Consider the following 26684-nt stretch of genomic DNA (forward strand, 5'->3'; position numbering starts at 1 on the left):
TTTTTCTTCTGTAAAGCGCTTTGCTTGTTAAGAAAAGTGCTATACGTTTATTATTATCATCATCATTATTAAAATGCAAACTATACATGATTATGTTCAAGGAGATGGATTATTAAAGGCTAAGACAAATATTGTGACATGTTGGTCTTGTACAAAAAACATCCTTCAAACCAAAACTGGTCTCAGGATATAAACCTCAATAGAACTATAGTAGGCCTATGAAGATTGCAAACTTTGATAACCATCAAGACTCACTGAGATGCTGTGAGAGAAATAAACATTTTAGGAAACTAAATTGTGTAAAGAAGGTAAATAGGATCCAAAAAATGTAATTGAGAAAATCTGCCCATAAGAAGCTTATATGTTCTGAGGCAATATGTCCTTTTAGCTGACATTGATTTTACATTGTCACCTTGACAAAGTCAGCTCCAGGATGTGTCTCCAGGTCACTCAATAAAGGTAGTCCTAGTTTGTTTGACTCCTAAAGAGAGTCAAATGTTAATTTAAATTGACCTGTCTTACAGATTATTCCATAGTGAAAATAATATACAACCCTGCTGTATACGAGGATGGATATATCGTACATGTTGGTTATGCACACTCTATTACTGTGCTTTCTTGCGCCTCTTTATTACTCTTGTTTATTTGTTTTTGTTTTTTAAATTATATAGCAAACATGGTGTTTATAGTTGATTTTTTACTATAGCCTATATTTGACACCTAATAATTAATACGCCAGCATGTAGCTTAGTGACTACTAGCGTTTCAACTGCAGTCAGTACACTTGCAGCAGAACATACCACAATACACACACTGTGCAAACTACTCCTATCATATATTGTGGTGTTACACACTGCTGTAAATATCATCGCTGTGAAAATTACTATTAAAAGAAAAATAATATCTACAATATATTTTACGGTGCAATAAACAACAACGGTTATATATGTCAAGCATGTTTGTGTCGAGCACCCCCGTGTCAACACAAATGGATCTTTCGGAGATGCTTGTTCATGTGACCTTTTCCGTTTCGCCATTTTCCTCTTCTACACCGGCGCTCTTACTGGCAGCTACGTATTCGCCCCTTACTAATACTTTTAACCTGTCCGAAGCTGACGGTGGGAAAAGGGGAAAACCTGACAAAAAAAGATAGTCTGCCTTGTAGCTGTATCGTCCCGAGAAAAGTGCTAGAATGTCTTCTGATGAGAGCCCCGAGTACTCGCCTTTCTTCGCTGTGATGGGAGCCTCTGCGGCCATGGTCTTCAGCGGTAACGTTACACCAGCTTCTTCATCTGACATCTCAACCGTTTACTGTCATAACGCTAACGACGAATTGGCCTAGCCAGATGTTGAAACGACAACAATGGGGGCTGTCTTTAGAGACACGGTGTTGGGTGTTAGCTGAGTCGGTCACGGCTCACACACCTGCCAGGGATGCAAGGCAAGAGGCGGGGGGAGATTTCCACCGACATCAAGCTGCTTACCGTTAACGTTAGCTAGCTCCTCACACTGCTAACACTGTAACGTTAGCTGACGTTACCTCCTGTATGCGCCTGGATATATTCTGTCAAGCTGTGATGCTGTCTTCTGGTAGCTGCTGGTTGGTGACGCAGACCCTTGTTTAGGTGGCAGCAGCCCTCCACAATCTCTCATAATTAAGTTATTTTACAGCACAGGAAGGTCCAGATGTTCATAAATCATAAAATAAATACGATTATTGTTGGGAATAATCCAGCCGTGTTTCCCATTAGTTGTAATGTATTGTATTGCAGGAGGGGGCAGATTCAAGGCCTTAACATCAGTGTGGGAAATTTAAGGGAACATCCATCCATCGTCATTCATTCATTCACGTTTAGCATGCGCGGGAGGCGGGGGTACACCCAGTCTGTCAAAGAGGAAATAACGGAATATGCATCGTGCTCTTACAGTGATTTATTTTTTTGGGGAAGTATAGTCAATTAGATGATGTCAATTCCTACAGACAACTGTCTCCATAATGTCGAAATCATTGAGGATGACTGACTGCAGGTGACACTTTGTGGAGTCTGTACTATTGATGAGTTGATGACAGTTATCATAATGCACAGATTAAACTTTTTGATACCTAACCCTAGGATATCATTCAATCCAATACCAGTGCTCTCTCTTTTCTGTACAGTATACCACACTGCATGCAATTTAGATTCATTTTTATGTAAGGTAACATTTTGCCAGGGATTGTTGTGGCATTCAAAGCTGAGCCTGTGGCCTGTCCTGCCTGAATGAATGTAACTGAAACACTAAATTGTATAGGTCACACCCAATTGGTTTCAGCGCATCTGTAATCCAAATTAGTTTTATTAACTAATATAGGGCTTAAGACTTCTTATTACTTATGTCAGAGGTATCCGTTTTGTTGCTTGTGTATAGGCTACCTGTTTCAAATCAATTACATGTCGGGACTGCACAAACTTTGGTCTGCTTATGGTTCATTTATTCAGCTTGTGTAAAGATGGCAGGATGGTAAAAAAAAAAAAACCTTCCTAATAATGTTTAGAAGTCTTACCTCCTTATGTTGCATTGTCATTTTGACACTGTATCCCAAAGCAAAGGGAAAACACAGTTACTTGCAGCCCCAAAGTAAACTCTCCATGGGTGCTGTTAGACTGTCATAACAGTTGTTTGATTGGTCACAATAGATTTGGTCCAGGATGTCTCGAGGTGACAGTTGCATGAAGCGTGAACAATGATGTAACGTTTAGAAAAGGAGATAGGAAAGCAGATTCTTTAGAAACACTCAAGGCTACTCAATCAGGCATCTACATCTGTGTAAAGGCTGAAGACCCGCTGGAGGTGTGATGTCTGTCCTTATTCATTATCTATGGGATGCACAGTGGGGAACCAGCCAGTACAGAATTAGCCCGTGATGCAGTGAAAATGGAAGTTGTCGGAAGTTATGTTGTACTTTTATGCAATTAACAACTGCAGAAAATATAATTGAAAAAGAAAATATGGGATTCCTCTTTTGTATGGCCTTTCCCTCCCTGAATATAGAGAAAAGAGCTGTGTTAAAATGTTAAACAACACAGGACTTTCACCCAGGAGACCGGGGATCATGTCCCGCATGTCACGTTTCCTAAACCCAACCGTAGCTTTCTTCTCGCGATAACGCGCCAAGTGGCATACAATGTTTTCGTCCGCTGTATACAGCGTAGACATACACGCGGATAGCTCAAAATGCGTACAGATAACACGTGACTTGGCTTAAGAAAGTGGGCGTGTATGTTTACGCAAGTCATGATGTCCTGTTGGTTTTAGATTGTACAAGTATACTGAACATCCTATAACTGACAACATGCTGCAGAGACTTGTGATGTGCAGTGGAAATCACAAAAATGTTACAGGCAGATATCCATGAAACATAAGGGGACAACTGAGCAGACAGGAAAAGTTAGGAGAAGCTACCATTTGTGACATTAGTCATGAAAATACTTATATAACCTAGTACTGAAGTGGGCAAGGTTTTAATGGGGTAGCAAGGCTCTAGAGGGCAACTGTTAATCACTTTTTTAAAATGGTTTCAGAGATGGTTTTGTGTGGAGACTTACTAGTCTCCACAAATAGACACACTGTTGTGTGTGATTTGCAAATACGCCTCTTTGTTGTTGTTGATGTATCACTTTCATCTCTCAGTTATTTATGGCTAGGCGGAAGAAAACTGGCACTCTAATATCTTCTACTGTTTAATTTTGTCTGTTACCTGCACGTCTGGTCTAAAATCGATCGACTGGATAAATCATTGTCACCCAGCTCCAGCCGGATCCATATCTTGTCCGGTTTGAGTTGTTTTGTCAGGAATCATTTGTAAGTGAAGAATAGACACTGAACAGATGAATTAACAGGATCTCTCTCCTCTCCTGCGCAGCATTAGGAGCAGCATATGGGACAGCAAAGAGCGGCACAGGCATCGCTGCCATGTCTGTGATGCGGCCAGAGCTCATCATGAAGTCCATCATCCCCGTGGTCATGGCTGGTATCATCGCCATCTACGGGCTGGTAGTGGCTGTGCTGATAGCCAACAACATCTCTGAGAGAGTCACCCTTTACAAGTAAGATGAAGCTCTGATACAGTAGCCCATTAGAACAGTTTAAGTCATTTTATTAGATCTATTGTTTTTGCCTGTATTATTCTTCTTCTTAAGAAATCCATGTTCCCATGCACGAAAACTCACCAAACGTTGCACATAAGTCCAGTCCTATGCTAAACTCAATCAGTGCAATTTGTGTGCTAATTGTCCCGATGGTGGCGCTACAGCAGTATCTAAAATTTTAAACTTGAAAAATTCATAACAAATCAGCCATACATTCTATTACGTCACAACTTATGCCAACTGTAGCCCCAATAGTGCAGAAACTATGCTCTGCTGTTACCTTGTAGCAATTTTGAAGTCCATCACTCTACTTTTTGCAAAAACTGCAAAACCTCTTAAACCAATCTCCTCCCACGTTTGTTTCAATTGACACCCAATTTGGGCAACTTCATCTTCAGACTGTCCTCCACAAATTTACCATTTCAAATTTTTGATTTATCAAAAATTGAGCCCACAGTGCATTAAAACATTTTACTGCATACAGTAGTGTAAACAAATCCTGCAATTTCTTCCAAACTAAATCTTTGATGTTCATGGAAAAAATTCACAACATTTAAAGATCAATGTAGATTTGGTGTGCAAAATTTCAGAATGTTAACTAAAAAAGTTACATTTTTATTTTTTTATTTTTTTATTGTGTCCCCATATACGCATTGCAGTCATTGCAAAATAGAGAATCTTTAAATATCAGTTTGGCATTTATTGATCTTTTTGAAAATACATTACAGGCATCTCTATGTTGTCTTAACCAAGTACACAAATTCTCAGAATTTTCTAATAAGAAATAAAAACAAATTAAGAATATTTAGCAAAGGGCCGGGCCCGCTGCGTTGAAGCGTAAACCTCGACATATGGGCGCCCGCTCCACCAACTGAGCTATCCAGGCGCCCAGAAATCATTTTTTCACAGCAGCTTTAAATTCTGTATTTTCACGCAAGCCTGCTCCTTGTCTACCAGGTGCTGCGATGCCACTTGTGACATCACCCAGATAATAGCTCCCTGAGATCAGAAACAGCCTACTGCCTCAATGGTTCCGAGTTTGAGCCCATGGTGTTGCTAGATGATCATACATATCTAATCAGGCATTGTGCTGTGGACAGCTGCCCTGCATATTTTAAATGTGTGTCTGCATTAACACCTGATTCTGATTATCAGTCCAGTTAAGGAAAGTCATGTTATTGAGTCAACCCAGGCTGACTCAATTAAATATAGCCCAAATAGGTAGAGGACTGGACAACAGCTCACTGAGATCTGCGTTTGTCTTTGGACCTGAAGATTGTGAGTTCAAAGCTCATAGGTCACGATGTCACATCTTATACACAATCAGCCATTGTACTTTGGACACCTTCCCTGCGAGTTTAAAATGCTCGGCCCCGACCATCGCTGCGGAGCAGCTATAATTCTATATTAATTCTGCTTGTTATTTGTGTAAATCAAGAAACATTTCATACAGCATTTTCTGCATAGTTTGGGTGCTTTTGAGTTGAAGCACATACACATAACCCCCAACCTCCGTAACTCACAAACACAATGAAAGAAATAAATCCTCAAAATGAAATTAATTACCCAAAGACATTCATTAGTTAAATAGTCCTGAAGCTATTTTTGACCTCTACTAGTTCTGACAACATGATGAATTTAGGTCTTTTTTTTTTTTTTTTTTTTTTTATGTGTTTTGATCAACTCCAAAGAAAAAACATCTGGCTCTCGTGCTCGCTAAATGTTTGATTTCCTTCCTTACGGCACATTTGTTTTGTATGGCTCTGTGCCGTGTTATGCTGGGCAGATAGTAAACAGTTCACCGGTCAGAACTTGTTTTCTGGAACAGTTTTATACGTGGGTTTGGTGAGCGCTGTAAGACCAGACCATACAGGCTGTGTGGGCTGGAGTACCTAAGTCTTAGAGGGTTTTGGCACTATTTTTGATCCTTCTCGCATTTTGTTATTTAACAAGATGAATAAATTACACCTCGACCAAATCCTTTAAAATGAAAACAACGTTTACAACGCACGCCCCTGACACGGGATCCCGCTTACGGAACCAAGACACTAATAGTCAACTGTGGTTTTATGTGATGGGCGGGGATAGCTAGTTGCCCCAAATTACATTTGCTTGAATACATTTACGTATACATCCCAAGGTTCCCGAACAGAATGAGAAGAGCGAGGGACTCAAAAATAATTGTTTTGACCTATATTTTATTATTCTATGTTTCGGACTTACCTTGTGCAATGACGGTGCTCTTTTCTTGGTTTCTCTCCCGACAGGAGTTTCCTGCATCTCGGTGCTGGTCTGAGTGTGGGCCTGAGCGGTCTGGCGGCCGGGTTCGCCATTGGCATCGTGGGCGACGCCGGTGTGAGAGGCACTGCCCAGCAGCCCCGGCTTTTCGTGGGCATGATCCTGATCCTGATCTTCGCCGAGGTGCTGGGGCTTTACGGCCTCATCGTGGCCCTCATCCTATCTACAAAATAATAAGTGTCCGCATCAAACGCCATCTCATTCATTCCACGTCAAAGCAGCAAGAACAAATAGGAGATTTTCACCTACTTTCCATTACACCCCGTGGGTCTGACAGGATGGGATGGCAACAGAAACAAGTTGGCTTGACAGCGGTGTCCTCAGTAGATGTGATCTATCCATATTGTTTAAAGCCATCCAGTTGTGTCAGGTCTTGTGAGTACTGAACGGGCATGAAGATGTATTGGTTGTTGTGGGATGATGTGTGGACAGTCTGCTTGATTTTTTTTGTCTGATCTTAACCTGTACAGTGACCCAGAGACCCCGCCCCCCCCGTAAATGTAGTAACCAGTCTGTGCTGTGAGTGTGAGTATCAACGTTTATCCTGCTGCCCATTCCCCTCCTTTTGGTTTTTGTTTTCTGTTGTTGGATTTGATTGTCATTCTCCATTTCGAGACTGCTGAAGATTCATGCACACTAGTATTTAATTTTATCATGTTTTTTTTTTCGGGGACCATTTTTTTAATCACAGTGGTGAGGAGCTGTCAATACATATTTTTTTGTCACTATTTATGGAAAGTTATGAAGATTTTGACTTAATGAAACTGTCTAAATGGAACACTGTTTATTGAATACCCTATATACATAAAAAATATATATAAATTATCTGTGTATAGTTAGATTAATTGCACTGTGGGTAATTGTTCTAAGTGCTTGGAATTCCTCTGGATGTAGTGTGATTATTAATGGAGGATGTCCACATGTTGTGTGTGTGTGTGTGTGTGTGTGTGTGTGTGTGTGTGTGTGTGTGTGTGTGTGTGTGTGTGTGTGTGTGTGTGTGTGTGTGTGTGTGAATGACCTGAGTGAATAATGTGTGTGCAAGTCTTTATGTTTAATATGACATTCTCAAACACTAGTATCGTTTACCTGTAGTACTGCGGTCTTGATTTTTTTGTTTGTTTTGTTCAAGAGCTCACTGTTCAGCCATGCCTGTCAGATTTCCAAATAAAACTCAACCTCCTCCAGAACATCATTGTTGACCCTTATTTTTTATTTATTTTTTGTCTGATATTAATGGGATGACTAAACTAACCGTACCAACAACATTTAGACAGCTTCAAGCACTTGGTGAAAGTGAAACTTGGGTTTTAAATTGACAGCTAGATGAAAGAATCGAAATAGTTATTATAATACATCCTGAGGTGTACGAGACTTGCCTCCATATTAATATTTTTAATTACAGCATATGTTGATATGCCACACATAAGATTGAAGAGAATTGCTTGCTTCATCTTCAGTTAATTCCCTCATGCTGCAGTGTTCATAAGTTGAAATTAAAAAAGACAATGCATAATACTGTGAGTACTGAACGGGCATGAAGATGTATTTGTTGTTGTGGGATGATGTGTGGACTGTCTGCTTGATTTTTTTTCATGCTGCAGTGTTCAGAAGTTGAAATTAAAAAAGACAATGCATAATTAATGGTTTTGTGGTGTATGAAGAGCTTTTTTTATTTGTTTTTATTCCTAGCTGCGTGCAACTCTCAGAAGCACCTGGGAGAGCAGTCTTCTCGGTGCCTTTTGATTAATAAATGCCAATGAATATGTTAGCCAACTCATTCACTTCCTCTTTAACGTGGATTTATGCAGTCCCGTGTTTTTTCCCCACTTGCATCAATAATTTAAAAAAATGGGATTGGGAGTGAACTAATGACTCAGACAGTCAATTAAGATCAATCAAGAGTTGCAGAAGCCTGATCTTCAGGGAGCTCGATCAGCACAGAATCCAAAATGTCTTTTGAGAACTAAATCAGTGTGAATTTTACACATATTCAGCAACTGGGAAAAAAAAAGCCTTTGAGAAATACATTTGTATGTGATTCCTTGAATCGTTGAAGGGTGAAACACTGACTGCCCATACACGTTATTATTGAGCTCACAAAGAGCATTGTCACCGCTTTGGTCCAGTCCGGGAGAGCTGCAGCACTGACCCGTGGCAAAGCGTAGAGTTCACCTTGCAATAGGCTATACCAGAGTGATAGAGAAAGCTCTGGGCTATACCAAAAAAGAAAAAAAAATAGGGACGAATTTACGAGACTGAAAATGTAAAAACAAAGTGGCAGTGCTGTTCACACTGCCTGTAGCAAGTTTTACATTAAAACATCAAATCCTCCGAGCTACAAATAGCTACTGATGCAAACCGAATGCAGCAGAATGTATTGTGCTAAATGGCATTTCAAACAATGATACCCACATGTATTGTGTTCAGTGTGTTAAAATACTGCTTACACATTAATGTGCCAGTAATAATCATAATTCAAGTAATAACTCAAGTGCTTTACTTATGTATATTTTTAGGGTTCTTGCATTTTTACACTTCTACGTCACTACATTTCAGAGGTAAACATTGTACTTTTTACTCCACTACATATAACAGCTATAGTTACTAGTTACTATTTAGATTAGGATATAAATATTTTAGTTTAACAGTTTAAAATATGATTTTATTTAGATAAAACTATCAGCAACAACAACAGCACATGATATAAATATGTATATACAGTATAAAATTACAGTATTAATAGAGGCTTATGGATAAACAATAATGAGCCACAAATATAAAAAACATATATAGTCATTCTGCATAATGAGTACTTTGACTTTTGATACTAAAGGATAGTCTGAGTATCTTTAGGTTAATGACATTTTAGTACAAAATTCCTTTTTTTTGTTACTATCCTTCCACTGCAGCTCAGCAGTGAAACACTGACCAGGGAAACGAAAACAGGGAATTTCATAATTTTATATTCATATTAGCTTCACATAAACCTTTGAATAAATTTTGCACAAAACGAAGAAACTTAGGCCTACATAGAAAGTGCTTTAAGAGTGGATCTTATATGGCCAGTATGAACAGGAGGAATGATTACAGCAAGCAAAACCTGTTTCAATGTTCATAAAGCTACCTGACTATATTGTTTTCAGGCAGACTTGAACAATTGTGAACTTATATCCTTCAAGTACATTTTTATGTCTAATACTTCTGTAAATCTACTTAATCTACTTAAAGTAACACTTTGAATAATGGTGAAAAATGGTCGGATTATGAATACGTTTTCCACCACTAAATATGTTATATAATGATTAAAACACTCGTGGGCAATCTTCATAATAAATTATTAATAACTACTAATTTCGATATATTTTTTATGCAGAACTTCTGCTTTTATTTGGAGTTATTTTTTGATGTTGTAATGCACTTAAATAACATCTAAATACTTCCATCACTGAATAATCATAAAACAATGACAGCAGTCTTTGATGTGTATTGAAAACTTTGTGTGAAGGAGACAATGGTGCTGGCCTGCCTGGCTGTTGTTGTTTACGGTCAGACTGATGTAAAGTAGGCCATGGAAAAAACACATAGACAGTAAAAAAAAAAAAAAGAAGCTATCTAGCCACTCATTTAGTTGTCGTGTATGCTGCATTTACCTGCTCCTCGGATGTTCCCATTTACCGATTTGGGAAGTCGTTCTTCCTGTTCATGAGCTTTACTGTGGTAAAAAAAAAAAAAAACATGGACGTTACAAAGAAGATGTGTTATTGAGAAGATGTATTGTAATGTATTGCTCAAAACGTTCAAACAACGCGTCGACAGCTGTTTTGTCCCAGACTTGTTGCTGCACCAGTTTATTCCCTAAAACCAGAAAAATATAGCTTTACCTGATTTATCAGGCTAAATGTTAATACAAAAGCTTTAGGTCAATTTACGTGGACAGTAACTACCGGTTACACGACATTTGAAATTAACGTTACACGTGAGCAAAAAAAAAAGCATATGCAACACGTGAATTAATAAAAAAAAAATGTTTTTACCATTAACCTACCATTAACTTTCGTCCACCATGTTACTGTGTAATAGCACCATGGATGGATTAAGAGAACAGAGAATAGGACGCCAACTCGGCAAGTCGCATGCCGATTTTCCGAGTTGTTGATCTCACTTGAGGGCATGGATGTATCAAGTTTGAGGGGCATTCAGGTGATTTTCCCAGTTGGGAACTATTTTTTACAATTATTCCGACACCACATGAATGCAGCGTAACTATCTAGCAATAGGAGGCTTCCATGAACAACAACGTCTCTGATGTGCTGTCAGTGATTTTCCCTTTCCGTGACCGCTGGTTGTGAACAACAGGCAGGTAACGTTAACGCAATCATTTTATCCCGTACTGATAGCAGCACGCAGCTAACGGAAGCTAACTAACGTTAGCTAGTTTGCGCTAGCTAGGTCTGAATCTGCATCACCAGCCAAGTTATTCCGCCCCCGGGACACCCTTTCCTTAATGCATGGCTTATTAGCGTTAACACGCGAACGCACGGTACGCAAGCCTTTACACACGCATAACCAGCAGTCTGAGTTGAATTTTGATGCCTCTGACCTTGTTGTAGCCTGCTAACATGTTGATAAATGCGTTAGTTAGCTGCTCCTGTTAGCTTGGCTAGGTGGCTAACGTTGTCTAAAGCTAGTTAGGAAAACAACATCTTGCCAATTTCACTGATGACGACTGACAGGGACCAGACTACTAACAATTACTTAGCACTAAATTAAATAGGATGATGTGTGTGTAACTTTAACGGCATTTGATATGGTTGCTTAAAAAATAAGATGAAACTGATCAGTGTCGTGGAGAAACGTAGAATTGAAGGTTCAAATATTAATAAAGTACGTTACCGAAAAAGTGTAATCAATGGTGGTGAGATAAGTGGTTCCCAAAATGGGGGGTCCTTAAGGGGATTTTCATGGGATCCCCGGCAAAAAGAAGAATAATTCTATAAGTAACACAGTGACAGAATGTATAACTATTTGGGTCAATGGTTTCATACTCTTTCTGTAATAAGCAATTTAAAAGAACAACAATATGTAAAAAGCTACCCAGGTTAACTGCCACAGAGACTTCAGTGTCTATGGTAACCATGTTGTCATTTTGTCTTTCAGCAGCTGGACTGATGCTGTTCTTCCAGCACCTGAACTGAACCTGAACTGACTGGCAAGCTCTTCTACTGGTGAGACTGTGTTGCTGCCATGTCAAGGCGAAGCAGGAATAGTCGTGCATGGCGATATGTCTGGGGTGGGATACGACGGGATGCTGATGCTCAGGCACTAGAAGAATGGAACTACGACCGCCTAGAGGTAAGCATACAAAGGCTGCTGTTTTCCCCTGGACTTAAAGCTCTGAACAGATATGAAGCGTCAGTGGTTTATGTCTGAGTCATATGATGCCACTTGTTTACACTCTAGGCAGGAGATAGGATGTGTCACCGTGAGAAGACGGACAAAATTCACCTCAGGAATCCCTGTCAGACTTAAAGCCTCTAATTTGCCTTTGGCCATTATAAACAGTGTATGTTGTTGTTGTTGTTTGCATGCTTTTTTGTCAGAACCAATACTTTTTTTCCACAGAAAGGAATAAAACACAATGTCTGCATTTCACTATTCAATTTTAGAGATGCATACATTTTTCCAATGCAGTGCCCAATTTTGGCTTAAAATCAGTGATGTGTTGTTACATAAGCAATGCTGCTGCCATTTGACTTAGTTTTTTAATTTTACATTGTTGCTCCCCAGTACAGTGATTCAGACTCTGAGGCGGATTTTTCAGCAGTGATGGTCCCTCCAGTCCCCAGTGCAGTGCCGGTCACCGGAGAGTCCTACTGTGGCTGTGACTCCCAGGCTGAGACTAACTACAACCCTCGTATGCGAGGTTTTCACCAGGTTAAAGACTGCCACTGTGGAGAGGATGACCAAGGTACAAGACAACTGCTGCATTTCAAGAACTCAGTTTATACTAAGGTTGATTAAAGGTCCCATGTCATGAAAATCACTTTATGAAGTTTTTTTTAACATTAATATGAGTTCCCCCAGCCTGCCTATGGTCCCCCAGTGGCTAGAAATGGTGATAGGTGTAAACCGAGCCCTGGGTATCCTGCTCTGCCTTTGAGAAAATGAAAGCTCAGATGGACCAATCAGGAATCTTCTCCTTATGAGGTCATAAGGAGCAAGGTTAACTCCCCTTTCTCTGCTTTGCCCGCCCAGAGAATTTGGCCCGCCCATGAGAGAGAGAGAGAGAGAGAGAGAGAGAGAGAGAGAGAGAGAGAGAGAGAGAGAGAGAGAGAGAGAGAGAGAGAGAGAGAGAGAGAGAGAGAGAGAGAGAGAGAGAGAGAGAGAGGCTTTCAAACGAGCAAAGTGGCAGTTGGTCAAGGCCACACACCCCCCCCCTCCACCTTGCCCCCCTCTCTCTCCTCCTCAATAGCTACAGACACAGAAATGGCACATCCTAAGGAAAGCTCATTGTGGGACTGGCTCTAGTGGCTGTAATTCTGCACCAAGGCTGAATTATGGGAAAGAGACTTCAGATACAGTATTAGGGGATCACTAAGGTCTACAGTATATAAAAGAGACTTCAGATACAGTATTAGGGGACCACTAAGGTCTATATAAAAGAGACTTCAGATACAGTATTAGGGGACCACTAAGGTCTACTGTATATAAAAGAGACTTCAGATACAGTATTAGGGGACCACTAAGGTCTATATAAAAGAGACTTCAGATACAGTATTAGGGGACCACTAAGGTCTATATAAAAGAGACTTCAGATACAGTATTAGGGGACTACTAAGGTCTATATAAAAGAGACTTCAGATACAGTATTAGGGGACCACTAAGGTCTATATAAAAGAGACTTCAGATACAGTATTAGGGGACCACTAAGGTCTATATAAAAGCATCCAAAGAACACCATGTCATGGGACCTTTTAAGAGATGTTACTTGAATTACACCATTGTAAGCCAATTATTGAGATCTATGATTTGCTCACATATAGATTCTACAGTTGTTATGAAACAATCCTATCACCATTGTTTTGTGGTTTATACCCTATCATCCACTGGCTTGACACCTGTGAGTTGACTCTAAAAGCAGTTACTCGGAGAACAAAGTGACAGGAAGCAGGGTTCAGTTCAACAATTATCTAAAGGTCTAATAAGACACAAAAATATATCCATTTTGTAACAATGGCTCCATTCATCACCAGAGGAAAGGAGGAGGTTCACGCAGATACATCTTCAGGGAGGAAAACAGTGTTACAATTCATGATACCAATTAAGTCCGATGAGAAAGGCTTGGCTCAGAGTTCTCACAGAATGGAATGTAGCAGAATGACAACAACATATAATGGTCACTAAAGACAGTTAACAAGAAATATTTCACTACTTGTATATTCTTTGGCCATGAATGACTTCTGATGTTTCAGAGTTTGACTGGGTTTGGGATGCCAACAGCCGATCGACAGCAACATTACTGAGCTGCGACAATCGAAAAGTGAACTTTCACTCTGAATACAGCTGTGGCACAGCAGCAATCCGTGGCTCCAAAGAGCTGGCTGAAGGGCAGCACTTCTGGGAGATCAAGATGACGTCCCCAGTGTATGGAACAGACATGGTAAACCTCTAAACCAGCCTATTTACATGACCTGTTGTTATTACGTAAAACTTTTCCTGAAGAAATCAAAACATAGAGCAAATGTTTTGTCTAAGTGCGTGGAAGATCAAATTTATTTGTCTCTAAATTGTTCTCTGTTTCTGTACAGATGGTCGGCATCGGTACTTCTGATGTCAATCTAGACAAATACAGACACACGTTCTGCAGCCTGTTGGGAAAAGATGCAGACAGCTGGGGTCTTTCTTACACTGGTAAGATTAACATGCTGTGATGTTGCAGTAACTTCTCACAACGGATATTGTCTAAGTTGGACATCAGTGGTTGTCTTCCTTTTGTCAGGCTTGTTGCTTCATAAAGGAGACAAGATGAACTTCTCCTCCCGGTTCGGACAGGGGTCCATCATTGGAATCCATCTGGACACGTGGCACGGCACACTCACTTTCTTCAAGAATCGCAAGTGTATAGGTTAGTACCAACATAAACACATAACATAACCAAACAATCTTTATTTCTAACTTGAATAGCTACATACTGAGATACATACTTACAGTTAAAAGATCAACTTGTCAGTGCTCTCTGGTGGCCAAACTATGTAATGGAGACACTTTTTAAATGACCTCAAACCTAATTTGCCATTTCTGTACTGCAATTTTCTTGTTGCATATCGGCTGACATGTTCACCAATAAAAATCTGTGATAAGATAATACCTGCCGATATATTGATCTAGTTCTGCTGTGTCCCTCACTGTCAACATTGTTTTTATGTAAGGGTTACCAAAAAGAATACTGTGGCACTAAACTTGAGTAGGTGGCCTGTCTCGTAGCAGAAACAAAACATTGTTATGATGTTGAAAAAGAAAATGTATTTAACGTGAATCTGTCACATCTGGCTGATACTGATTTGGAGCATCGGATCAGTGCATCCCTAATCATTTGTGTACACATTTCTACCAATTTACAAACCTCAACAACTGCATCTTAAGCATATTTGTAACATTGTTTAATACCATATGGCCATATGTATGAAACATACCTGTGTACACATTACACAGCGGTTAGTAGAGATTATTTGCTAACTGTAATACATATGGAATACATAAGATAATACACATTAACGTAACGTTTTTTTGTCACCATTCTGGACCTAGGTGTTGCCGCCACAGAGCTACAAAATAAGAGGTTTTATCCGATGGCGTGCTCCACAGCAGCGAAGAGCAGCATGAAGGTGATCAGATCCTGCTCTGCGTCCACCTCCCTGCTGTACCTTTGCTGTGCTCGCCTTCGCCAGCTGCTGCCGGACTGTATAGACACCCTGGATGTGTTACCGCTGCCGCCCGGCCTTCGCCAGTTGCTCCACAACAAACTGGGTTGGGTGCTCAGTCTCAACAGTGGCACCACGGATGGAGCCCCAGATGGGCCCGAGGCCCCCCCGCTCTTGCCTGTCCCCCCTTTGGCTGGACCGTCCTCCTCTGAGAGCGACTCAGAGGGTTGTACGTCTGACCCCGAAGCCTGTCAGAGGAAGAGATGTCGCTGGACATGACTGGACAGCTCGACTCCTACCTCCTCTTAAACTCTGGCAGACGTTAATGTCCTGTGGCGTCTAATCTAGTGTTTTCTACCTGCCTCAAGCTTTCCTCAACGTCAATGTTATCCAGTAGTGAAGAAAATAACCAGGATGGGAGTGGTACCTAGGTGGAAAACTGTGAAGGTAGTATTTCTGCCTACACGCTTTTACTGTGATCTTCTCTCATGCCATTCAGATGTCTTCATGCTCATCATACATTCAATATCCAAACCAGCTTTAGTAATAAGTGAAAAGATGTGGTGTTACGTTGTTAGCTATCATAATTTGTTGCAATTATGTATGGGGATTAGTGAAGTGGTGCAGGAATGGACTGCACAGTGCAACACTGAAGTCAAGTATGGATGGCCACATTTTGGTGGTCATCATGATATAGTATTTGCAAAAAGGGGGTTTATGTTAATGTATATTGTTCTCAACGTCAATGTTATCAATGCATTATCATAGTAATCTGTTACCTGTTTTACTTGCATCTGCAATTATTTGTTAGGTTGCCAAAGTGAGAATGATTGGGGCACTATGTCCTGTGAGTGGAACAGACAGGAAGCTGCACACTATAGGTCATAGAATATTCTTTATTTCTTACCCACAGGTTACAGCTCTTAAGCAAAAACTTAACAATAACAACAATCCAAAAATGTTTAGACAGATCAAAAACTTGAGAAATGTTAGAAAGAGGTGAAATGAACCTGAATGTACTGTACTTTTAGTCCTCATAGAGCAGCCATCATCTCCAAACAACTCCCACACCTATGATTCCTTTTCAGATAATTCTAACTTTCTTGAGAAATAAAGTTACAAGTCAAACGTTTGTTACATTTAAATGGCAACATCCGTTTGTCACCAGATTTAGAAAGTCTCCTGTTGAAATGTTATGCTTCTTGTTTGTAGAAATTCTGGATTTTTATTTTTTAAAGATGTAAGCAGTAGTATACATTATTTGGTGTAGCTCTTTAAATCTGATCATGAGACAAGCATGCCACTCAGAAGATACTGCCACACAAAGTAACTTTTCATTGCTGTTATACATTATCATTTTTTGGAACTTTAAAAAAAGTTAGTTTCTTTGATTGACAAAATATGATATTATGAGCAGTTTTAATGGTTTTTTTTGTACTGACCTGTTTATGCAAGTATGTTCTTTTGGTTTTCCCAATGCCTTGTCCCATCACTTCCTTTACAAACTCCTCTTTACTGTAATTCATTAAGGTTGTACTCTATTCTGAATCCTTTTAGGATCAAACACTTAGCCTCTGTTGGCCTTACAGTTGGCTGTGGAAGGTTCCTTGTTTCCCCATTAAAGGAGAACTTTGGTCAGCATTAATGTTATTCCAATGATGATAGTTTGAGGTTTTTACAGCAAAAAATTGTTTTTGGTTATAGAAACTTCTCACACTGCTCCTGCTCATTATCTACCACTCAGCTCTCTGTGTGCTTAGTGTGTTTCTAACAATCTTTTTTTTTTTTTTTTATATGGCTAAAACACAGTTTACATATTGAGCACATGAAAGAACAGTAGGTGGATTATACTGCAGGAGTGGTTTGCAATGTTTCTGTGGATGTTTATATATTTTTTTTTTATGGCCACCTTTCAAGACTACAGGGGCTGAGTGGTGTTAAGATCAGTTCAAGTATAACTTGATCATAAATGACTGAGAAGGTGAACGTTACCCCTTGGCTCGGGTATTTAAATAATTCTTATTTTTACTTTCTTTGGAGTATCAAACCATGCCAATATAAGTATTAAATAGTGTTTGACCCAGATGTTGAAGCCACAACCAGATTTTGAAGCCAACTGCTGCCTCAGTCACCAGTCTTTGATCATGCTCACTCCTCAAGGATCTTAAGTAGACATACACAATGATTTAAGGTACTATGCAATACAGGCATCTTATATGATAATGTTTTTTAGAAGGAATGTGTGTGTTTTAAGATGATGGAGGCACTGACACAACAACAGCAGTGAAGGTACCAGAGGACCATGATCATTAGTGATATGACACACTTAATCATGTCCAGTTGTGTAATTTATCAGATTTATCCCTAAAGATGTATGTAACCACCAAGAGGTTAGTCGTAGTCCAGTAGATATATTTTTGTGTCTTTTTTCACAGTATTTGTCTTCACATTGATGCATCCAAGCACTTTTTCTTACTGTTTTACTGTAAATAGAAAGACATTCTAAGTGTTTCTTCTGTACCATGTCATATTAATAATACTGTATGTAAAGGCCTCTAACTGCCTTTTTCTGTATAACTTATCAGCATGATTTTCAGCTGAAAATAAAATGAATGCTAAATATGCACAAAGGGCTGTATGGATTCATTAATTACCAATGAAACTGGTACCAAGGACATTTCACGATGTCAAATTCTTATTATCAACTAAAACACTTAAAGTTTGGATTGCTTTTTTACTTTTCATTATACATCAAATATAACACTTAAATTCAAATGGAAAAAATGGCCTGGAATTTGACCATTTTCGTTTTTGAATAGCACACTTCCCGATTAAAATAAACAACATAATTGTAGAACTTTTATCCATTGTGTGGTCAAAATAAACATTAAATGGAAACGATTAATTTTCATTCCAAGTGTCTATGTTAGTTAAATCAGTTAAAAACATCCTCGAGACACTTTCCTTGACAAGTCCATATCCATATCAATTTTAAATCATTTGAAGTAAAAAAATGAATTTGTGTGAAAAGGCCAAGACTACCATCTTTCTTGAAGAAATTTAGAGACTGCATCAAACATAATAGAACATTTACTTGGTTAAATGGGTATTCAAAAATCATGTTGAAAACCTTTATTAAATATCAATTATTATCTAATAATAATATTATTCCTCCAGTGAAATTAATAACGTGCTACCTGAAGTCTTCTACTTAATTTATCGCATGCGGAACAAAAAGTTCACTGGCAGTTCACAGGGAAATCTTTGCGGTCGGACAAAGTGAGCGGAAGTTGTGTGCCTTGCTTGCGGAGGTCAACTTAAATTGGTTCTGCTCATCAGGGACATTCAGGTATTTTTAATTCCGGATATTTACCGAGTATGAAAATTATCGATAGTTTGGCAATAGTTAATATTCAAGCAGTCGGTTATAATAATATCTATCAGTCGGTGTGAGTGTAGGAATGAAATTGTACGAGGTGTTTTTAACGCTAGCTAACATACTCAGCTTAGGTTAGCCTTGTTAACGTTAACGTTACATCAGGGCTGTTGATGCTTTCCACATGTTGACAGGTTGACATGAATTAGCTTCTTCTGTAGAGCTATATATCTATGCTGTAGAGCTGCTACGTTCAGATGTTTAGCTGAACTCACTGTAATCTCTTGCAGGAGAAACACTGACCGCTGTTGACCAGTGAGGACTGTGGAGTAGCTGCGGCACATCAGGCAGTCATGGTGAAGAAAAAGCGTCTTCGCCTCATAGCCGAAATGGCTCGGAAGATCCGGGCGTACCGAGAGCTCAAGTCCCGGCCGCGGGAGTCCCAGAAGTACGCCCTGGACTACGAGACGATGAAGCGGCCTCACACGGGAAAGATGCTGCCTGTGCTGGCCTGGCAGGATGTCCGCAGGGAGAGTCGCCTCTTCTCTCTGCTGGCAGGCATGAGGCTGTTCGGAGTGGGCCGCCTCTTTACCCGCAAGTCGTGGCTGGAGGACCACACCGAGCCCAGCTACTGGCAGATCACCAAGGTCAAGGTGGACTACACAGCTGAGGTGAGAGCGGGCCATATCCATGCACTGCCACTGAGTGTCGAGTCTGCATATTATCATCTTAACCCTTGTGTTGTCTTCCCTTCGACCATGAACTTGTTGTCTATCCAGGTCAAAATGGAATTTTTCAGCTTGTTTGGCTCTTTTATGCTTTTGACACTTTTTTTTAAAACGTTTTTATCCCTTTTTTCAACGTTTTGTTTTAAATTCATGATCAATAAGACAAATGTATATTACATTATACCTAATTTGTGAGTTAAAAAGGCAGAAATTATTAATTATTTTGACTAATAGTTAAGATCAAAGGATGTTGAGTGGATCACGGACTGGTTTATGCCAAAGTGTAGTCACGATACTGTTTTAAAACCGTTTAAACATGTTTTTCGGATGTTATAAAAATTGAATAAAACACCCAAAATTCAATGAAAGGAATACTTTTACCTGCAAAGAACGTTGTGTGGGTTCCATACAACATTCATGTATCCATGTTATATTTCGGCATTTTGGTTCAAAGAAACCCATATTTCTGATATAAAAAAACTTTGAAAACGGGTCCAATTTGGCATGGGGTCTGATAGGGATACCTGTTACCAAATGACACCTGATTCTTGTGTTTTTTTAGAACATGGATCACGGCAGAGCATGGGGGATCCTCACCCACAAAGGTAAGATTGATTGAACCCTGTTTATTTGATTTGAGTGTATCTGTAACTACTATTGAGGGCACTGATGTCATGTCGTTTAAAAGGTTTCCGCAGCCTTTTGGGAGTTGCATTTAAATAAACTTCATGTAGTGACTGTGTTTTAATTTTGTGCTTTGCAGGAAAACAGGAGAGCGAGGTCAAGGAGGTAGACAAGGTGATGTACCATGACTGGCGCCTGATTCCCAAACACATGGAGCACCAGATCAAGGACTTTAAGCCGCTCCCTGAGCCGCCTGTGCGCTACGTCCCCTACCCGCCCCTTCTTCGTGCTATGCTGCTGGCCCAGTACAAGAAGGCAGTAGGCAGCGTAATGGCCGAGGAGCCAGCCTTGCCTTTAAAGAGGGACGTCCTGCTCAACAAAGACTATTTCCGAAAGCAGGAGCAAGAGACGCGGAGGACAGAGGGGACAGCGGTGTGATACTCATGGTTCTGAAGATGCAAATCTTGGACATTTTGAACCAAATCTGTTTTATGTACATTGGAAGCCCTCTGCTCAATGTCCCGATATATCCTGGACTCAAAGGAATTCTCTGCTATTTTCATCTGAAGCAGGCCTCTTTGGTTGTAATGTGCATCTGTGTAATGTGGTAAATATTAAACTTGAGATGAAAATAAAGCTGCTGTCAGTGTTTTTTTTTTTGTGTGTGTGTGCCTGCAGTAAAGACTAAATCACTTATTTAAAAAAAAGGAAGGGACCGCAGCTTCCAAAAGTGATGTTATTTTGCCCGATTAGACCTCTTCTCATGCTGCGGTTATGGCATATTGGACTCATCATAATCATCACAAGTTTCCAACTGGTTAATAGCGTTCACATCAACTTCCTGGTCCTAATTTAGACTGGGTAATTTAGATTTGTCAGAGAGCTCTGATATATCCAAATTGGCCCTTTTTTGGAGGTGCCTGATAAACAAAACAAATAAAGACGCTTCATATGCAATAGCTTCACACCAGCAAAACACCACCGTTTGATGTTATTCAACCTACATTTAATAGAGATGGTGTTACTTGATTATTCCAGTGTTTTAATCCTCATACAACCATCCTGCCTAACACTTTTTTTTTTATGATTTAACGTGACAAATAAATTGATTGGTTGATTGATTGATTAATTGATAACATTCGGGCGAAAATGGTCTTTCACGGATTTGCATCAAATTTGCTCTTAGTGAGCGTGGCTGTAGTATAAATGCTCGTGAGCCTCGGGCACACAACGTGCCCGCGCTTTGGGGAAGGCTAGGCTAAAAAGTAACGTGCGCGCGTCCGTACGTCCCATTACTCCCTTCTTCAAGTGTCCTAATGGTCCTCCGTCTACCGGCGACAATGATTTGCCTGTTTTTGTCTATATTTTCTTACTTATTTCAGCCAGGTTGGTGCTATGTCAGTTTAAACGCCATGTATCGTCCAATGCCATTCCGTTTGACTTTCACACCGGATAATATGCTCACAGTTTCCACCATGTGTGAGCAGGAGATGCTAACTTTACCTCATCGCGACAGACGCCTCGGCTAGCTACCTGAAGCAGCGGAGTTAACTGGTGAAGCAGTGGTGTCATGAAACCTTCAATAATTTTTAACAGAGCTTTTGTTAGTCATTGTCTATTAAACAGAGGCAATGTAGAGCTGCTCGGCTTTAAAGTGTGCATATTAACCGTTTGGGTAAAACTACAGCTAGTTTACTAATCTATTCTCATAGCGGCTACTTTGTCCAACTACCAGCATCGTCACGTTAACGTTAGTCCATGTGCCCTCCTCTCCTCACTGTAAAATAAGTTGATTCACCATCCTATTAATTGTGTGTGTGTGTGCTGTCAGTGCTGTCATTGGTGCCGCTGGCATTCATTTGGAGCCTGTAAGAGCTGGCTGTTGCAAGAGGTCAGCTATGGGGCCGAGAAAAAGGTCACAGAGAGAAATACATGAACTTGAAGGTTTGGTTTTTAAACATGCACGGATTAAAGAATCTGGTGAGATCCACCGTATGCCAAAATCATTGAGATTTAACCTTGCTGTGGCTCAGAGGTTGTCAAAATGCAGGGTTCAGGCGTCTCCCGTGCTTGTATTTATCATCTGAAGTTACACAAGCACGGTGAGGGGACTATAACGTTACTAGTGAACACCTGAAAATGATATTTGTGGATCCTACAGTGGCTCGTAAAACTAACAAATGACAGACGTTTGGTTATTACGTTCAAACGTGTGTGCACTATGGGTGGATTGTTGACTGACTTCAAGTTCTGATGTCTTTACTGAAGCAGTCGTTGTCAATGGTAATCTTGGGTTTCAGACTCGCTCCAACAATGCTAATTAAATTTGTATAAAAAAAGAATGAAAACCACTAGTAAAACAATGTGAATCTAAGAAGACATGCAAGTTAAAATATAGGTCTAAAATATAACCTAATAAATGTAGAGTGTCTGTCTTTTAACACGGATTAGACACCGTTATACCATATACATAAATGCCTTCACAGCTGTCACTAATGTCTGAGTTGTCATCGACCATTTGTCTCATGCATGAATGAAGCTGCCTCCTCCTGTCTATTCCAAGGTGCATGCAAACTAGGTTGTGTGTAGTGTCCGTCATTGTTCACTTTAAACACTTGTTGGTTTTTACCTTCATTTTTGCTGTGTGTTATTTCTGATCCTAGGCTGGACCGGTGTAAATGAACGCACCTTCATTGCTGTAAAACCAGATGGCGTGCAGCGGAAGCTGGTGGGAGAAATCGTGCATCGCTTTGAAAAGAGAGGTTTCAAACTGGTGGGCCTCAAACTTGTGCAGGTATTTTATGCCTTTTATTCTCCGCTGGGACTTTTTGTTTTCAAGTAATTTACCAAGGCTAATATAATAAATGAATGATATTTTTTTTTTTTTACATTTTAATTGAATGTGTATGTCTTGTGTGTCAGGCATCAGAGGATCTTCTGAGGGAACACTACTGGGAACTGAGGAGTAAGCCTTTCTTTCAGGGACTGATAAGCTACATGAGCTCTGGACCAATCGTAGCAATGGTGAGTCTCCCACATACTGTTTAGGTGTACACAGGATACTAAAGTATTAGTTTTTATCTCACATAATAGGTCATAGTTTACTCTCCTGATACAACAGGAAAAAAAGCTGCTGTTGAGTAGAAACTGTGTTGTGTTTTATGCTTCTCTAGATACAAAGACTCGTTTTGAGCCATTTGTATGCAAAATCAGTAGTCATTTTTAGTTTTTGTCTCATCAGTTTCCATACGTCATTTGATGTTTGTGCTTGTTCTGCATGCTCTAGTCACGTACATTTCTGTGTTCAGGTGTGGGAGGGTTTGGACGTGGTCAAGACCGCACGCAAGATGTTGGGAGAGACCAATCCTGCTGACTCGCTGCCTGGAACCATCCGAGGAGATTACTGTGTAGAAGTGGGCAGGTAAGATCGGTTCTCCTCCTCTGAAGGAAAATGTGAGTGAGAACAGCAGCAGGCAGCAGACGTTTTGACTTGCCATAGTATGAAAAGCACAGGTTGCTCTGTCGATTCATGTGTCCCATTAGGGAGTGGGGAGTATTCCAGCATGGACAATATCAGTCCCCGGAATAAAACTCCGGCATCATTGTGTGAATGCTGATTCAGCAGCGTTCACAGTATTGTTATCCGATTCGTTATTCTTCAACTTTCTTAGGTCGCCTCTTACTTCTGCATACATTCAGCTACAAAAAACATTCAAATATCAAAATGTTACGCTCCTTAAGGACATGATGGCAACTATTCAACTTTTCTACTGCTATTTATAATGTTTTAAATATTAGGCCTTTTTTATTTATTTATTTATTTTGAAAGTATCAATTTAAAAAAAAAAGTTTTACATTGAAGTCAATGGAACAATCTTCAAATCCTGTTCAGGCTTCTTCCTCTTTGAAATGCTACTCCACATACTTTGACCGAGCGATTCACAATCATTAAAACTTTAATAAAATTTAGATATTGATTTAGCTTTTTGATATCTTTTACAGTTTTTGTGTTATCGCTGTTTAAGTTAAGTGCTTCATTCAGGCCTTTTCTGTGCTTATAATGGAGTCTGTATTGTGTGACTTAGAGTTTTTGTGTGGTGTTTGAATGTTCTTTCAGACTTTCTTTGACATACTATACTATTTATATACTATACTATGACTTTTTTTATATACAATACTATGACCTTTTTTTTTGTTCAGTTTTTCAACATACTATGCCTTTTTTCCGATATGCAATACTAGGACTTTTATAATTTTTTTTTCAACATACTATTTTATGACTTTTTTTTTCAGACATGCCTGTTTTTCAACATACTACGAAACATTTTCAACATGCTTTTATGTTATTTTTTCTGGCATTTCCGCCTTTAACGTATAGGACAGCTCAGACATGAAATGGAAGACGTGCAGGAAACTGGAAACTGTCACAGGCGGACTCGAACCCTGGACCTCCTGTGTCAAGGAATAAAGCTCTATACTTGTGCGCTTGCTCTACCAACCGAGCTAACCAGCCACACCTGTACTATGACCTTTTCATGAGTTTTTCGACATGACTCAGGGTGATAGGAGAATGCTTAGAAGACTGAAGGTTGTGTGTTTCAGTTCTTTCGACTATATACTATGGCTTTTTTTTTATTTCTTTCAACATACAATACTGACCTTTTTATCACTTTTTTTGACATACTATGACTTTTTTATGACTTTCTCACTACTTCACCACCTTCTTATGCAGTTAAGATAGCAATCCATTTTAGCAATTCAGCCTTTCAGCATTCACACCCATTTTCTGCAGGAAATGTATTTTCTGGTACATTTTATTATTTACACCTGTGCTTTTCCTACTATGAATGTCTGCTGTAAATAAGGCCTATAAGAATGATACAGTTGTCATTTGTCCTGCTCAAACTGGTGCAGCAAACCTAACAGCACAGTGAGGGAATGTCAATGATGCACAGTCTGTACACGCCCAAACAGTCTTGAGAAGAAGCCAATTAATTAAAATGACCTTTGTGGGTTTAACATGGGCGTGCAGAGCCTTTTAAAACCAAGCTATTTTTATGGAATTTGGTGCAAGTATTTTAAGGTATAAATCATTACCTTCCCTTTCTCTGCTGCCCTCTGTCATTTTTTTTCTTCCATTTGTGGTTACCCTTTATTATATTTATCCAATTGCATGAAATCTCCGGAAAGATTTCTAAAATCTTCCATATAAAAGAACAAATAAAAACACAAACAACATTATCGATGCCACATTTATCCAATTTGTTTTGAGTGTTATTACATCAGGGGTCGACCTAGGTTGCAAATAGACCAACACGTCTTTAATTTCCCTGGTGGTGTAGTTGCCTCTACCCTCAATAACCTTTTCATTAATGCTTCTAAATTGCCAACATTTTGAAGGATTGTGTGAATGTAGAAAGCTCACATGATTGTGATAAACCTGTCACTGACGGCTGACAGGTTGTGTTTAAATATATCTGATGACTCATCACCTGATCCAGGTGTTACAAACAGTTGCTATTCTTTTTCAGGTAGTATCTACAGATTTTTTTTCATCCCTGGTTTTAAAAAAAAAAAAAAAAAAAAGAAGCTGAATGGGGTCTGTGTCTGAATGTCCTGAGGTTGTCTGTGTTTTGGTTGTGCGTTGCAGGAACGTGATCCACGGCAGTGACTCTGTGGAGAGCGCCCAGAAGGAAATCTCTCTGTGGTTTCGACAGAACGAGCTTCACTGCTGGGAGGACAACAGCAGCCACTGGATCTACAACTGACGGTCTACGTGTGCTGTGTGTACTCCTGTAGGTAAACCAGTGTTTATATTGCTATCATTACAAGATGGATCACATCATACCTCAGATACATATCTTTTGGGGCTTTAGTAGCTTGTAGCCACATGGGATGTCCTTTCTTTTCATAACATTTATTTTGTATCTATCTGAACTACATTTCTGAGGTGAAATTACATTACAAAGCAATCATGCACTAAGCGAGCAATACTTGTTAACATGACAGTGTCTGCTTCCGTTACAGTTTTCATTGTCGTCTTCCCGTTAGTCCAGACGCTAGCTCGTGTTTATAGTTTTTAAGCAATAAGCTTGGAATGTGGAGCAATAAAAGGTTTTGATTCCTGTTTATCGGGGGTTAACACATCAGGGAATGGCAAGTGAATAGCTGCATTTAAATCCACCCTAAAGGTTGATTTCTAAAATATACATGTTTCTCCTGTAGTAGTACTTGCATTGAAAACTCATGAAAATGGGAGCAATTAACACAATTATTGCCTTTCTACAAACATGTTTTTTTTTTTTTTTTTCCAGTTTCCTGTACCTTTATGTATGTAAGGGTGTAAAACGGATTGTCACATTACTTGGGACAAGTTTCAAAAATAAGACGCTTAACAGCTTTCGATGAGCTCTTATTTTGTAATTTGTCAGGCTTAGTTTCCAAATTAAAGATACTGCACTGAAATAAATGCGCTAGTATATTTAGTTCTATAAAACTTTTAATTTCTCCAATAGCTGCTTTTGTCCTATGATGCTGTATGAATTGTTTTGGAATTGTCTAAAAACAAATAAAATATATCTTATCAGGAAATCATTTTTTTTAAATG

General features: G+C 39.5%; 4 protein-coding genes across 9 annotated transcripts; all 4 read left to right on the forward strand.

Moving 5' to 3' along the window:
* The first annotated feature begins 986 nt into the window (after positions 1-986).
* Positions 987-7617, forward strand: atp6v0ca (ATPase H+ transporting V0 subunit ca). Its single transcript, XM_028600573.1, has 3 exons — positions 987-1268; positions 3905-4088; positions 6398-7617. Exons 1-3 carry the CDS (start codon positions 1193-1195, stop codon positions 6600-6602), a joined length of 465 nt encoding a protein of 154 aa, XP_028456374.1. The 5' UTR covers positions 987-1192; the 3' UTR covers positions 6603-7617.
* A 2868-nt stretch (positions 7618-10485) lies between these two features.
* spsb3a (splA/ryanodine receptor domain and SOCS box containing 3a) lies at positions 10486-17973 on the forward strand. 4 transcript variants are annotated; one of them, XM_028599468.1, is made up of 7 exons: positions 10486-10788; positions 11586-11780; positions 12216-12396; positions 13901-14088; positions 14237-14339; positions 14428-14553; positions 15237-17973. In XM_028599468.1, the coding sequence occupies exons 2-7, from the start codon at positions 11673-11675 to the stop codon at positions 15626-15628; spliced, it is 1098 nt and encodes a 365-aa protein (XP_028455269.1). In that variant the 5' UTR covers positions 10486-10788; positions 11586-11672; the 3' UTR covers positions 15629-17973. The 4 variants fall into 4 exon arrangements, with proteins under 4 accessions (XP_028455269.1, XP_028455270.1, XP_028455271.1 ...); XM_028599469.1 differs by having other exon boundaries at positions 11589-11780; XM_028599470.1 differs by lacking the exon at positions 10486-10788 and adding an exon at positions 10804-10968.
* Positions 17974-18586: 613 nt separating this feature from the next.
* On the forward strand, positions 18587-20713 carry mrps34 (mitochondrial ribosomal protein S34). Of its 2 annotated transcripts, none has more exons than XM_028600091.1 (4): positions 18587-18698; positions 19016-19396; positions 20016-20058; positions 20217-20713. In XM_028600091.1, the coding sequence occupies exons 2-4, from the start codon at positions 19079-19081 to the stop codon at positions 20513-20515; spliced, it is 660 nt and encodes a 219-aa protein (XP_028455892.1). In that variant the 5' UTR covers positions 18587-18698; positions 19016-19078; the 3' UTR covers positions 20516-20713. The 2 variants fall into 2 exon arrangements, with proteins under 2 accessions (XP_028455892.1, XP_028455893.1); XM_028600092.1 differs by lacking the exon at positions 18587-18698 and adding an exon at positions 18705-18919.
* A 616-nt stretch (positions 20714-21329) lies between these two features.
* nme3 (NME/NM23 nucleoside diphosphate kinase 3) lies at positions 21330-26646 on the forward strand. Of its 2 annotated transcripts, none has more exons than XM_028599508.1 (5): positions 21330-21463; positions 22741-22871; positions 23000-23101; positions 23386-23498; positions 25728-26646. In XM_028599508.1, the coding sequence occupies exons 1-5, from the start codon at positions 21394-21396 to the stop codon at positions 25843-25845; spliced, it is 534 nt and encodes a 177-aa protein (XP_028455309.1). In that variant the 5' UTR covers positions 21330-21393; the 3' UTR covers positions 25846-26646. The 2 variants fall into 2 exon arrangements, with proteins under 2 accessions (XP_028455309.1, XP_028455310.1); XM_028599509.1 differs by lacking the exon at positions 21330-21463 and adding an exon at positions 21479-22640.
* The last annotated feature ends 38 nt before the right edge of the window (positions 26647-26684 follow it).

This window comes from Perca flavescens, chromosome 15 (genome assembly GCF_004354835.1).
Source record: "Perca flavescens isolate YP-PL-M2 chromosome 15, PFLA_1.0, whole genome shotgun sequence".
Lineage (NCBI taxonomy): Eukaryota > Metazoa > Chordata > Actinopteri > Perciformes > Percidae > Perca > Perca flavescens.